Here is a 15,000-nt window from a genome sequence, read left to right as displayed (position 1 = left end):
ACACACACACCTAGACACACGCACACCTAGACACACACACCTAGACACATGCACACACACACACCTAGACACACACCTACACACACACCTACACCTACACACACACACACCCCCACCCCGGGTCAGTGTCCAGGCCCAGGGTAGAGTTCTCTCCCCCTTGCCCCATGCTTACGTGGTACGGCTTTTCTCCGGTGTGGATCCTGATGTGGCTCTTGAGCGTCTGGAGGTGTCGGAAACGCGTCCCGCACGTTTCACAGGGGTAGGGCTTCTCGCCGGTGTGGATCAGCACGTGAGCTCGGAGATGGGCCACCTGCCGCGGGGAAACAAGGCAAAAACACACGGTGTCGGACGGAACTGCAGGCGCCGGTTTAGACCAAAGATAGGCGGCGAGTGCCGGAGTAACTCAGCGGCTCAGGCAGCAAGTGTGGAGAACAAGGGCAGCAGACCCATCGTGTCGGCATCCGACTCCAATATAATCACCTGCTGTCTTTCCACTGGCTGGGTAGCACGTAGAGAAACATGCATCAGGATCTTATAGAAACATAGATAATAGGTGCAGGAGTAGAGGGCCATTCGGCCCTTCGAGCCAGCACTGCCATTCAATGTGATCATGGCTGATCATCCCCAATCAGTACCCCGTTCCTGCCTCTCTCCCCATACCCCCTGACTCTCTCTCCGCTATCTTTAAGAGCCCTATCTAGCTCTCTCTTGAAAGCATCCAGAGAACCGGCCTCCACCGCCCTCTGAGGCAGAGAATTCCACAGACTCACCACAACACTCTGTGAGAAAAAGTGTTTTCCTCGTCTCCGTTGTAAATGGCCAACCCCTTATTCTTAAACTGTGTGTGTGTGGGTGGGTCACGGGGAGAAGGTACAAACTCCGTACAGACAAGCGCCCGTGGTCGGGATCGAACCGGGGACTCTGGCGCCGAGGTGATCGACGTGCATGTGTACACGCAAGCGTGGCGAGCGTGCGTGCATGTCCGTGTGTGTGTGTGACGTGCGTGAGTGCAACTGTGGGCGGAGACTGTGTGCGAAGTGTGCGGGAGTGTGGACAAAGTGTGTGTGGAGTCTGTGGCTGAGTTTGCGGAGACTGTGTGTGAGTTGTCAGAGTGTGTGTGTGTGTGTGATAGTGTCAGTGTGTGGGTGTGTGATAGTGTGAATGTGTGTGTGGGTGAGAGAGAGTGTGTGTGTGTGTGGGTGAGAGAGAGTGTGAGTGTGTGTGGGTGTGAGAGAGTGTGAGTGTGTGTGTGTGAGTGTGAGTGTGTGTATGTGTGTGTGGGGGTGTGTGTGTGTGTGTGTGTGTGTGGGTGTGTGTGTGTGTGTGTGTGTGTGAGTGTGTGCGAGATGTGTGGGCGGAGTTGTGTGGGCGGAGTTTGAGACTGTGGGCGATGTGTGTGTGTGCGGTGTTTGCGGAGACTGTGGGCGGAGTGTGCGGAGACTGTGGGTGAGTTTGCGGTGTGTGTGGTGTGCGGAGTGTGGGCGCAGTTGTGTGTGTGTGGGCGGAGTGTGTGGGTGTGTGTGTGCGGAGACTGTGGGCGGAGTTTGCGAGTGTGTGGGCGGCCCCTGGTTCTGAGACTTGGGCCCCCCCCAGACATGTGGGGATCTGCGGAGAAACCCCACGCGGAGTCACGGGAGAAAGGTACAAACTGGGGTACAGACAAGAGACTGTGGGCGGAGTTTGCAGGGACTGTGGGCGAACCAGAGACTGGGCGGAGTTTGCAGAGACTGTGGACGGAGCCATCGACGGCGGAGTTTGGAGAGACTGTGGGCGGAGCTGCAGAGAGCGTGCGGAGAGATGTCCGGGCGGACTGTGGGAGGAGACTGCGGGTGTGCGGAGTTTGCAACTGTGGGCGGAGACTGTGGCTGGCGGAGTTTGTGGAGACTGTGGGCGGAGACTGCAGAGAGACTGGGCGGAGTTTGCAGAGACTGTGGGGGCGGAGTCTGTGGGCGGAGTCTTTGCGGAGACTGTGGGCGGAGTTTGCAGAGACTGTGGGCGGAGTTTGCGGAGACTGGGGGCTGAGTTTGGCGGAGACTGTGGGCGGAGGTTTGCAGAGTTGGCGGAGACTGTGGGCGGAGTTTGCAGAGACTGTGGGCGGAGTTTGCAGAGACTGTGGGCGGAGTTTGCAGAGACTGTGGGCGGAGTTTGCAGAGACTGTGGGCGGAGTTTGCAGAGACTGTGGGCGGAGTTTTGCAGAGACTGTGGGCGGAGTTTGCAGAGACTGTGGGCGGAGTTTGCAGAGACTGTGGGCGGAGTTTGCAGAGACTGTGGGCGGAGTTTGCAGAGACTGTGGGCGGAGTTTTTGCTGTGGAGACTGTGGGCGGAGTTTGCAGAGACTGTGGGCGGAGTTTGCAGAGAGACTGTGGGCGCGGAGTTTTTGCGGAGACTGTGGGCGGAGTTTGCGGAGACTGTGGGCGGAGTTTGCAGAGACTGTGGGCGGAGTTTGCAGAGACTGTGGGCGGAGTTTGCTGTGGGGAGACTGTGGGCGGAGTTTGCAGAGACTGTGGGCGGAGTTTGCAGAGACTGTGGGCGGAGTTTGCAGACTGTGGGCGGAGTTTGCGGAGACTGTGGGCGGAGTTTGCAGAGACTGTGGGCGGAGTTTTGCAGAGACTGTGGGCGGAGTTTGCAGAGACTGTGAGACTGTGGGCGGAGTTTTTGCAGAGACTGTGGGCGGAGTTTGCAGAGACTGTGGGCGGAGTTTGCAGAGACTGTGGGCGGAGTTTGCAGAGACTGTGGGCGGAGTTTGCAGAGACTGTGGGCGGAGACTGTGGGCGGAGTTTGCGGAGACTGTGGGCGGAGTTTGCAGAGACTGTGGGCGGAGACTGTGGGCGGAGTTTGCGGAGACTGTGGGCGGAGTTTTGCAGAGACTGTGGGCGGAGTTTTGCAGAGACTGTGGGCGGAGGAGACTGTGGGCGGAGTTTGCAGAGACTGTGGGCGGAGTTTGCAGAGACTGTGGGCGGAGTTTGCAGAGTGTGGGCGGAGTCTGTGGGCTGGGGTGGGCGGAGACTGCGGAGTTTGCAGAGACTGTGGGCGGAGTTTGACTGTGGGAGACTGTGGGCGGAGTTTGCAGAGACTTTGGGCGCAGTTTGCGGAGACTGTGGGCGGAGACTGTGGGCGGAGTGTGCAGAGACTGTGGGCGGAGACTGTGGGCGGAGTTTGCAGAGACTGTGGGCGGAGTTTGCAGAGACTGTGGGCGGAGTTTGCGGAGACTGTGGGCGGAGTTTGCGGAGACTGTGGGCGGAGGGTTGCGGAGACTGTGGGCGGAGTTTGCGGAGACTGTGGGCGGAGTTTGCGGAGACTGTGGGGGGAGTTTGCGTAGACTGTGGGCGGGGTTGGCGGAGACTGTGGGCGGAGTTTGCGGAGACTGTGGGCGGAGTTTGCGGAGACTGTGGGCGGAGTTTGCGGAGACTGTGGGCGGAGTTTGCGGAGACTGTGGGCGGAGTTTGCGGAGACTGCGGAGTTTGCGGAGTCTGTAGGCGCAGTTTGCGGAGACTGTGGGCGTGTGGATCTCACCTGCACAAACCTGGCCCCGCACGTCTCACACTTGTACGGTTTCTCCCCGGAGTGGATGCGGGCGTGCGTCTTCAGGTTGGCCGGCCGGTTGAACTGCGCGCCACAGACGTCACAACGATACGGTTTCTCCCCTGCGGAGAGAGGACGGGGACGGGGACGGTCACCAAAATGGACGACACCCACCTTCAGAACCTTGTGGTCAGCAGGGCATATCCCTCGACTCCACTAGCCCCTAGAGCTCTATCTAGCTCTCTCTTAAATCCATCCAGTGACTTGGCCTCCACTGCTCTCTGTGGCATGGAATTCCACAAATTCACAAGTTTTTTCTCACCTCAGTCTTAAATGGCCTCCCCTTTATTCCAAGACTGTGTGTGTGGCCCCCGGTTCTGGACTCGCCCAACATTGGGAACATTTTTCCTGCATCTAACTTGTCCAGTCCTTTTATAATTTTATATGTTTCTATAAGATCCCCCCCCCCATCCTTCTAAACTCTAGTGAATACATAGAAATATAGAAAATAGGCGCAGGAGTGGAGGCCATTCGCCTGCACCGCCATTCTATATGATCATGGCTGATCATCCAACTCAGTATCCCATCCCTGCCTTCTCTCCATACCCCCTGATCCCTTTAGCCACATCTAACTCCCTCTTAAATATAGCCAATGAACTGTGTGGCCTCAACTACCTTCTGCGGCAGAGAATTCCACAGATTCACCACTCTCTGTAAAAAACGATTTTCTCATCTCGGTCCTAAAAGACTTCCCTCTTATCCTTAAACTGTGTGACCCCCAGTTCTGGACTTCCCCAACATCGGGTACAAGCCTAGTCCCGACCCCCCCCTCATCCTTCTAAACTCCAGTGAATACAAGCCTAGTGTTTTCAATCTTTCCTCATATGACAGTCCCGCCATCCCAGGGATCAGTCTGGTGAACCTACGCTGCACTGCCTCGATCGCTAGAATGTCCTTCCTCAAATTAGGGGAGACCAAAACTGGACACAATCCTCCAGATGTGGTCTCACCAGAACTGCAGAAGAAACTGCAGTTTTGGTCTCCAAATCTGAGGAAAGACATTATTGCCATAGAGGGAGTGCAGAGAAGGTTCACCAGACTGATTCCTGGGATGTCAGGACTGTCTTATGAAGAAAGACTGGATAGACTTGGTTTATACCCTCTAGAATTTAGGAGATTGAGGGGGGATCTTATAGAAACTTACAAAATTCTTAAGGGGTTGGACAGGCTAGATGCAGGACGATTGTTCCCGATGTTGGGGAAGTCCAGGACAAGGGATCACAGCTTAAGGATAAGGGGGAAATCCTTTAAAACCGAGATGAGGAGAACTTTTTTCACACAGAGAGTGGTGAATCTCTGGAACTCTCTGCCACAGAGGGTAGTTGAGGCCACACAGTTCATTGGCTATATTTAAGAGGGGGTTAGATGTGGCCCTTGTGGCTAAGGGGATCAGGGGGTATGGAGAGGAGGCAGGGATGGGATACTGAGTTGGATGATCAGCCATGATCATATTGAATGGCGAATGGTGCAGGCTCGAAGGGCCGAATGGCCTCTACTCCTGCACCTATTGTCTATGTTTCTATGAACTGGATCTGATCTGAGTGTGTGTTGGGGTTAATGCTTGGTCTTCTGTTTCCCCTCCAGCTGCCCCTACTCTCCCCCCTCCCCCATCAGGTCAGAGGTTGTTAGATGTGGGAACTCTCTGCCGCAGAGGGTAGTTGAGGCCACAGTTCATTGGCTATATTTAAGAGGGAGTTAGATGTGGCCCTTGTGGCTAAGGGGATCAGAGGGTATGGAGAGAAGGCAGGTACGGGATACTGAGTTGGATGATCAGCCATGATCATATTGAATGGTGGTGCAGGCTCGAAGGGCCAAATGGCCTCTACTCCTGCACCGAATGGCCTCTATGTTTCCTATTGTTTTGTCCCCTGATTCTTAAAGAGTGTGGTGTGTGTGTGTGTGTGTGTGTGTGTGTGTGTGTGTGTGTGTGTGTGTGTGTGTGTGTGTGTGTGTGTGTGTGTGTTTCTATGTGTGTTTGTGTATGTGTGGCCTCTAATGTAAGGGTCGATGTGGGGGGAATCAGAACCAGGGGCCACACACCAATGGGGGAAATCTTTTTAGGATCCGGGATACTGAGTTGGATACTGAGTTCAGCCATGATCATATTGAATGGCGGTGCAGGCTCGAAGGGCCGAATGGCCTCTACTCCTGCATGCCTAATTTCTATGTTTCTATGTTTCTATGCTCACCTGCGCTCCCCCCCTCAGTTGCCTCACCTGTGTGAATGGTCTTGTGGCTAGCCAGGTTGCCCTTGTAACGGAAAGCCGCTCGGCACATGACACATTTGTACGGCTTGTCGTCTCGGTGGACCAGCAGGAAGTGCTGCTGCAGACGGTCCTCGTCGGCCATCTTCAGCCGGCACGATCGGCAGGAGAGCGCGCCCGTCTCTGCAACCACACACAGCCGGGGGGGGCGGCTCAGTCAAGGTGGCGGAACCCAACGCCGACCCCCTCCCCCCCCTCTCTCACCCGGCATCGCGAAACACGTTCCCTCAGTCCCGGGCCGTCTACTCCACTTCCCGACCTCCCTCCCTCCCTTGCATCGACCCCATCTACACCGAGATTAAGGGCAGCAGCAACATCGCGGACCAGTCTCACTCCATCTTCTCCCCCCCTCTCCCATCGGGCAAAAGGTACAGAAGTACACAGTGTGGAAACAGGCCCAACTTGCCCACACCGACCAACATGTCCCAGCGACACTAGTCCCGCCAAGAAGGGTTTCGGCCCGAAACGTTGCCCATTTCCTTCGCTCCATAGATGCTGCTGCACCCGCTGAGTTTCTCCAGCTTTTTTGTGTAACCTTCGATTCTCCAGCATCTGCAGTTCCCTCTTAAACACTAGTCACACCCGCCCACCCTTGGTCCATATCCCTCCAAACTTATAACCCATGTACTCCAGCATTTTGCGTCCATAGAAATATCGAAAATAGGTGCAGGAGTAGAGGCCATTCGGCCCTTCCAGCCAGCACCGCCCTTCATTGCGATCTTGGCTGATCATCCCCAATCAATAACCCGTGCCTGCCTTCTCCCCATATCCCTCGACTCCACCAGCCCCTAGAGCTCTATCTAACTCTCTCTTAAATCCATCCAGTGACTTGGCCTCCACTGCCCTCTGTGGCAGGGAATTCCACAAATTCACAAAACTCCCTGGGTGGAAAAGTTTCTCCTCATCTCAGCCCCAAATGGCCACAGATTCACACAACTCTCTGGGTGGAAAAGTTTCTCCTCATCTCAGTCCCAAATGGCCACAGATTCACACAACTCTCTGGGTGAAAAAGTTTCTCCTCATAGTCTCAGTCCCAAATGGCCACAGATTCACAAAACTCTCTGGGTGAAAATGTTTTTTTCTCACCTCAGTCTTAAATGACCTCCCCTTTATTCTAAGACTGTGTGTGTGGCCCCTGGTTCTGGACTCGCCCAACATTGGGAACTTTTTTCCTGCATCTAGCTTGTCCAGTCCTTTTATAATTGCATATGTTTCTAGAAGATCCCCCTCCTCATCCTTCTAAACTCCAGTGAATACAAGCCCAGTCTTTTCAATCTTTCCTCATATGACAAGGACAAGGGGTCACAGCTTAAGGATAAAGGGGAAATCCTTTAAAACCGAGATGAGAAGAACTTTTTTCACGCAGAGAGTGGTGAATCTCTGGAAACTCTACTCCAGAGGGTAGTTGAGGCCAGTTCATTGGCTATATTCCAGAGGGAGTTAGATGTGGCCCTTGTGGCTAAGGGGATCAGGGGGTATGGAGAGAAGGCAGGTACGGGATACTGAGTTGGATGATCAGCCATGATCATATTGAATGGCGGTGCAGGCTCGAAGGGCCGAATGGCCTACTCCTGCACCTAATTTCTATGTTTCTATGTTTCTATGACAGTCCTGCCATCCCAGGGATCAATCTGGTGAACCTACGCTGCACTGCCTCAATCACAAGGATGTCCTTCCTCAAATTAGGAGACCAAAACTGTACACAATACTCCAGATGTGGTCTCACCAGAGCCCTATACAACTGCAGAAGGACCTCTTTACTCCTATACTGAAATCCTCTTGTTATGAAGGCCAACATTCCATTAGCTTTCTTCACTGCCTGCTGTACCTGCACGCCAACTTTCAGTGACCAGTGTACAAGGACACCCAGGTCTCGCTGCACCTCCCCCTTTACCTAACCTAACCCCCTTGAGATAATAATCTGCCCCCTTAGTTTTTCCACCAAAGTGGATAACCTCACATTTATCTATATTAAACTGCATCTGCCACGCATCTGCCCACTCACTCAACCTGTCCAGGTCACCATACAACCTCCTAACATCCTCGTCACAGCTCACATTGCCACACTTCCTCAAATTAGGAGACCAAAACTGTACACAATATGTGGTCTTACCAGAGCCCTATACAACCTCTCTACTCCCATCTTCGGTTTAAACCAGCATCTGCAGTTCCTTCCCACTCAAAACACGGGTCTCTCCCCCGCACTGAGTGAGCCAAGTCTCCACCCCGCCCATCCCCGCAAGCCCCCCTCCCCCCTCCCCCGCCATCCTGCCCCCCCCTCTCTCCCCCTTACCCGAGCCGCTGTCCGACAATTCCGAGTGGTATTCCGGAGTCTCCCCCCCGGGGCGGGGATCCAGGACGTGGTGGCAGAATTCCGAGGAGCGTTCGCGAAACACACGGAGCAGTCGGAGTAGCTCTGGGACTCCGTCGAAGACCTGGGCGGGTTAGTAGAGGGCGATTAGGGCACGGGGCCGCAGGTGATGGGAGCAGATTCAGGCCATTCGGCCCATTCAATCGCGGCTGCCCTATCTCTCCCTCCCAACCCCACTCCCCCGCCATCTCCCCATAAACCCCAGACGCCCGTCCTAATCGGAAATCTATATCCATCTCGGCCTTAAAAATATCCCCTGATCCAGCCCCTCCACCCACAGGCCCCGCCTATATTTTCCACCCACCCCCCTAAGACTTTCTCTCCCCATCCCCTCAGCCCTCCCCTCTCTCCCCGTGCCCCCCTCCCCTCTCCTCTGGCTCCACTCACCGGCTGCTCTCCTCCTCCTCCTCCTCCTCCTCCATCTCCTCGGCACCCGGGGCCTGGCTGCGGGCCTGCGCGGCCTGGCTCAGCGAGTTGAGGACGATCAGCTTGTACTTCTTCCAGTTGCGGGCCTTGTGCGGAGCCTGAGCCTGGGCCTGGGCCTGGTCTGGAGCCTGGGGTTGGGCCTGGTCTGGAGCCTGGGCCTGGTAGGCCGAGCCTGGAGCCTGGGCCTGGTAGGCCGAGCCTGGAGCCTGGGCCTGGTAGGCCGGGCCTGGAGCCTGGGCCCGGCCGTTGCCAGCGCTCCTCGACTCGGTGGGCGAGCTGGGCCGCAGGCCGGGACGCTGGGGGCTGTCGGGGAGAGGGGGCGAGGGCTTGCAGCGGCTCTCTCCGCCCGTGGCCGGCAGCGGCAGCGGAGGCAGTGGAGGCTCCGGGCACCGGCGCAGGCCCAGCCAGGGGCCCCGCCAACCGCCCGGGAAACGGAAGGCCGAGTCTGGGCGTAGGCCGCAGCCTACCGGCACCCAGGGCAGCACGGAGACGGAGCCCGCGGGGGGCAGCGGCCCGGCCGCTGGTGGAGGATCCCGGCTCTTGAGGGCCGAGAGGCCGAGAGGAGCCCTGTGTGTGTGTGTGGGGGGGGGAGAGAGAGAGGGGATAGAGAGAGAAAGAATATTAGGCCATTCCACCCATCAAGTCCATTCCCCCCACCATTACATCACAGCCCGACCGTCACAAGCTCAAACCATCACAAGAGCAGAATTAGGCCATTCGGCCCATCGAGTCTACTCCGCCATTCAATCGTGGCTGGTCTATCTCTCCCTCCTAACCCCATCATCCCCATAACCCCCTGACACCCGCACTGATCCAGAATCGAAGGTAGACAAAAACGCTGGAGAGACTCAGCGGGTGAGGCAGCGTCTATGGAGCGAAGGAAATAGGCGACGTTTCGGGCCGAAACCCTCCTTCAGATAGACAAGAATCTACCTATGGTTACACAAAAAAGCTGGAGAAACTCAGCGGGTGCAGCAGCATCTATGGAGCGAAGGAAATAGGCAACGTTTCGTGCCGAAACAAGAATCTCTCTGTCACTGCCTTAAAAAATATCCTCCGTCTTGTGGCCCCCACAACAAAGAATCCCACAGATTCACCACCCTCTGGCTAAAGACATTTCTCCTCGTCTCTTTCCTATCTCGCCCTCCTAGGCCCATTCTCCTGCCTTCTCCCCATTGTCCCTGACACCCGTATTAACCAAGAATCTATCTATCTATCTCTACCTTAAATTCACACGTGTTTGGAGTAGAATGAGGCCATTCGGCCCATCGCGTCCCCTCCGCCATTCAATCGTGGCTGACCTCTGCCTTCTCCCCGTAGCCCTCGACACCCGTTCTAATCAAGGACTTGTCTATCTCTGCCTGAAAAATATGAGTTGACTTGTGGCCTCCACAGACTTCTGCCGCAAGGAATCTTCCTCCCCACCTCCTTCCTAAAATAAATGTTTTAAGAAGGAACTGCAGATGCTGGAAGACAAAAATGCTGGAGAAACTCAGCGGGCCAGGCAGCATCTATGGAGCGAAGGAATAGGTGGCGTTTCGGGTCGAGACCCTTCTTCAGACTGATCTTCAGACTGATCTTCGACCCGAAACGTCACCTATTCCTTCGCTCCATAGATGCTGCCTAACCCACTGAGTTTCTCATCGTCATCAACATCATAGAAAATAGATGCAGGCCATTCGGCCCTTCCAGCCAGCACCGCAATTCACTGTGATCACGGCTGATCATCCCCAGTCAGTTCCTGCCTTCTCTCCATATCCCTTGACTCCACTATCTCCTAGAGCTCTATCTAACTCTCTCTTAAATCCATCCAGTGATTTGGCCTCCACTGCCCTCTGTGGCAGGGAATTCCACAAATTCACAACTCTCTGGGTGAAAATGTTTTTTCTCACCTCAGTCTTAAATGGCGTCCCCTTTATTCCAAGACTGTGTGTGTGGCCCCTGGTTCTGGACTCGCCCAACATTGGGAACATTTTTCCTGCATCTAGCTTGTCCAGTCCTTTTATAATTTTATATGTCTCTATAAGATCTCCCCCCCCCCTCATCCTTCTAAACTCCAGTGAATACAAGCCTGGTCTTTTCAATCTTTCCTCATATGACAGTCCCGCCATCCCAGGGATCAATCTGGTGAACCTACGCTGCACTGCCTCAATCACAAGGATGTCCTTCCTCAAATTAGGAGACCAAAACTGTACACAATACTCCAGATGTGGTCTCACCAGAGCCCTATACAACTGCAGAAGAACCTCTCCTATACTGAAATCCTCTTGTTATGAAGGCCAACATTCCATTAGCTTTCTTCACTGCCTGCTGTACCTGTAAGCCAACTTTCAGTGACCGGTGTACAAGGACACCCAGGTCTCGCTGCACCTCCCCCTTACCTAACCTAACCCCATTGAGATAATAATCTGCCCCCTTGGTTTTGCCGCCAAAGTGGATAACCTCACATTTATCTATATTATACTGCATCTGCCACGCATCTGCCCACTCACTCAACCTGTCCAGGTCACCATACAACCTCCTAACATCCTCGTCACAGCTCACATTGCCACACTTCCTCAAATTAGGAGACCAAAACTGTACACAATACTCCAGATGTAGAAACATAGAAACATAGAAATTAGGTGCAGGAGTAGAGGCCATTCAATATGATCATGGCTGATCATCCAACTCAGTATCCCGTACCTGCCTTCTCTCCATACCCCCTGATCCCCTTAGCCACAAGGGCCACATCTAACTCCCTCTTAAATATAGCCAATGAACTGGCCTCAACTACCCTCTGTGGCAGAGGAGTTCCAGAGATTCACCACTCTCTGTGTGAAAAAAAAGTTCTTCTCATCTCGGTTTTTAACAAGATTTTTCCCTTTCCCTTAAGCTGTGACCCCTTGTCCTGGACTTTCCCAACATCGGGAACAATCTTTCCTGCATCTACCCTATCCAACCCCTTAAGAATTTTGTAAGTTTCTATAAGATCCCCTCTCAATCTTCTAAATTCTAGAGAGTATAAACCAAGTCTATCCAGTCTTTCTTCATAAGACAGTCCTGACATCCCAGGAATCAGTCTGGTGAACCGTCTCTGCACTCCCTCTATGGCAATAATGTCGTTCCTCAGATTTGGCGACCAAAACTGTACGCAATACTCCAGGTGTGGTCTCACCAGAGCTCTGCACAACTGCAGACGAACCTCTCCTATCTTCGGTTTGAACCGGCAGCTGCAGTTCCTTCCCACTCAAACACGGGGTCTCCCCTCACTGAGGGAGCCAAGTCTGGCCCGCCCATCCCCGAAGCCCCTTCCCCCTCTCACCTCAGTCTTAAATAACCTCCCCTTTATTCCAAGACTGTGTGTGGCCCCTGGTTCTGGACCCGAAACGTCACCTATTCCTTCATCAATCGGAAGAAGGGTCTCGGCCTAAAACGTCGTCCATTTCCTTCGCTGCCTCACCCGCTGAGTTCCTCCAGCATTTTTGTCAGCCTTGGATTTGTCCAGCATCTGCAGTTCCTTCTTAACTTAAACATAAGTTAAGCCAGTGGTTCCTGGGATGGTTGCTGTTACGCTGACCCGCTCACGATAGCCCAAGCGCACCTACCTGAAGTGTGCGTAACTGCGGCACGCCTCCACCACGTGCTCCATCTGCAGGTGGCCGGCAGCGGTCAGCACCTCGGCCACCGTGGCCGGCTCCAGCGGCAGGCAGGACGTGTACATGAAGTCCAGCAGCAGGCGGAACCCCTCCGCGCTCACCCCCACCGGCAGGCTCACCAGGTCGACAGGCCGCCGCGACTGGTTGGCGAAGATCGAGTAGAAAAAACCGCTAGGAAGAACAAGAGGGAGTCCGTCAGTTCAGGGGAGAACGAGGTTACTATGTACAGTCAGCGCACCAGGGTCTCAACCCGAAACGTCACCCATTGGGCAGCCATGATCACATTGAATGGCAATGCTGGCTCAAATGGCAATGCTAGCTCAAACAACCTTCTCCTGCACCAATTGTCCATAGGAGCAAGGAGGTCCTTCTCTGGAGAGAAGGAATGGGCGACATCTATAACAAGAGTTGAGTATAGGAGCAAAGAGGTCCTTCTGCAGTTGTACAGGGCCCTAGTGAGACCACACCTGGAGTATTGTGTGCAGTTTTGGCCTGTTGGCCTTCATAACATGAGGATTTCAGTATAGGAGCAAAGAGGTCCTTCTGCAGTTGTACAGGGCCCTAGTGAGACCACACCTGGAGTATTGTGTGCAGTTTTGGCCTGTTGGCCTTCATAACATGAGGATTTCAGTATAGGAGCAAAGAGGTCCTTCTGTAGTTGTACATATAACCATATAACAATTACAGCACGGAAACAGGCCATCTCGGCCCTACAAGTCCATGCCGAACAAATTTTTTTCCCCCTTAGTCCCACCTGCCTGCACTCATACCATAACCCTCCATTCCCTTCTCATCCATATGCCTATCCAATTTATTTTTAAATGATACCAATGAACCTGCCTCCACCACTTCCACTGGAAGCTCATTCCACACCGCCACCACTCTCTGAGTAAAGAAGTTCCCCCTCATATTACCCCTAAACTTCTGTCCCTTAATTCTGAAGTCCCATGTCCTCTTGTTTGAGTATTGTGTGCAGTTTTGGCCTGTTGGCCTTCATAACAAGAAGAGTCGAGTATAGGAGCAAAGAGGTCCTTCTGCAGTTGTACAGGGCCCTAGTGAGACCACACCTGGAACATTGTGTGCAGTTTTGGTCCCCTAATTTGAGGAAGGACATTCTTGCTATTGAGGGAGTGCAGCGTAGGTTTACAAGGTTAATCCCCGGGATGGCGGGACTGTCATTGAATCATAGAAACATAGAAATTAGGTGCAGGAGTAGAGGCCATTCGGCCCTTTGAGCCTGCACCGCCATTCAATATGATCATGGCTGATCATCCAACTCAGTATCCCGTACCTGCCTTCTCTCCATACCCCCTGATCCCCTTAGCCACAAGGGCCACATCTAACTCCCTCTTAAATATAGCCAGTGAACTGGCCTCGACTACCCTCTGTGGCAGAGAGTTCCAGAGATTCACCACTCTGTGTGTGAAAAAAGTTCTTCTCATCTCGGTTTTAAAGGATGTCCCCCTTATCCTTAAGCTGTGACCCCCTTGTCCTGGACTTCCCTAACATCGGGAACAATCTTCCTGCATCTAGCCTGTCCAACCCCTTAAGAATTTTGTAAGTTTCTATAAGAATGGTGGTGCTGGCTCGAAGGGCCGAATGGCCTACTCCTGCACCTATTGTCTATTATCCATTGAATGCTGGTGCTGGCTCGAAGGGCCGAATGGCCTACTCCTGCACCTGTTGTCTATTATCCATTGAATGGTGGTGCTGGCTCGAAGGGCCGAATGGCCTCTAACTCCTGCACCTGTTGTCTATTATCCATTGAATGCTGGTGCTGGCTCGAAGGGCCGAATGGCCTCTACTCCTGCACCTATTGTCTATTATCCATTGAATGCTGGTGCTGGCATGATGGGCCAAATGGCCTACTCCTGCACCTATTGTCTATTATCCATTGAATGTTGGTGCTGGCATGATGGGCCGAATGGCCTCTACTCCTGCACCTGTTGTCTATTATCCATTGAATGCTGGTGCTGGCTCGAAGGGCCGAATGGCCTAACTCCTGCACCTGTTGTCTATTATCCATTGAATGCTGGTGCTGGCATGAAGGGCCGAATGGCCTCTACTCCTGCAGCTATTGTCTATTATCCATTGAATGCTGGTGCTGGCTCGAAGGGCCGAATGGCCTAACTCCTGCACCTGTTGTCTATTATCCATTGAATGCTGGTGCTGGCTCGAAGGGCCGAATGGCCTAACTCCTGCACCTATTGTCTATTATCCATTGAATGCTGGTGCTGGCTCGAAGGGCCGAATGGCCTCTACTCCTGCACCTGTTGTCTATTATCCATTGAATGCTGGTGCTGGCTCGAAGGTCCGAATGGCCTCTACTCCTGCACCTGTTGTGTATTGGCTGCTGTCAGGTTTGGCAATATCTTTCCTCCAACACGGAGCCCAGAACTGAACACAAGAGGCGGTCTCACCGACAATTTACACAAGTGCAGCGTGACCTCTGGGCTTGTAAACTAGAGGGGCAAGAAGGAGTACCTGCAGGCCACCAGCACGGCCTTGTGTGCCCGGAACTGTCGCCCCTCAGCCAGGAGCTGGACGTCAGTCAGCATCTCCCTCTTCCTCATCTCGTTCAGATTCAGCATCATGTCGGTGGAGTGTCGGGTAAACTCCTTGATGTAGCTCTCAGCCGTCGATCCCATCGTTACCCTGGGGTCGGGAGTCGGGAGGAGAAAGGGGTTGCACAGGTCAACACAAAAGATAAGGCCAACAT

General features: G+C 53.8%; 1 protein-coding gene across 1 annotated transcript in view; it reads right to left on the bottom strand.

The window, feature by feature from the left end:
* The window catches only part of LOC129715526 (B-cell lymphoma 6 protein homolog), a 17,162-nt gene extending 2,229 nt beyond the window's left edge, over window positions 1-14,933 (bottom strand). Inside the window, 8 exon segments of the mRNA XM_055665396.1 lie at window positions 173-310; window positions 3,514-3,644; window positions 5,799-5,969; window positions 8,140-8,233; window positions 8,236-8,281; window positions 8,605-9,210; window positions 12,231-12,452; window positions 14,766-14,933. Coding sequence (XP_055521371.1) covers window positions 173-310; window positions 3,514-3,644; window positions 5,799-5,969; window positions 8,140-8,233; window positions 8,236-8,281; window positions 8,605-9,210; window positions 12,231-12,452; window positions 14,766-14,929 — 1,572 coding nt within the window. The 5' untranslated portion in view covers window positions 14,930-14,933.
* Between the last annotated feature and the right edge of the window lie 67 nt (window positions 14,934-15,000).

The sequence above is a fragment of the Leucoraja erinacea genome, unplaced genomic scaffold (genome assembly GCF_028641065.1).
Source record: "Leucoraja erinacea ecotype New England unplaced genomic scaffold, Leri_hhj_1 Leri_1225S, whole genome shotgun sequence".
NCBI lineage: Eukaryota > Metazoa > Chordata > Chondrichthyes > Rajiformes > Rajidae > Leucoraja > Leucoraja erinaceus.
Note: the sequence above shows the minus strand (reverse complement) of the source record. Positions and strands in the feature narration are given on the sequence as shown.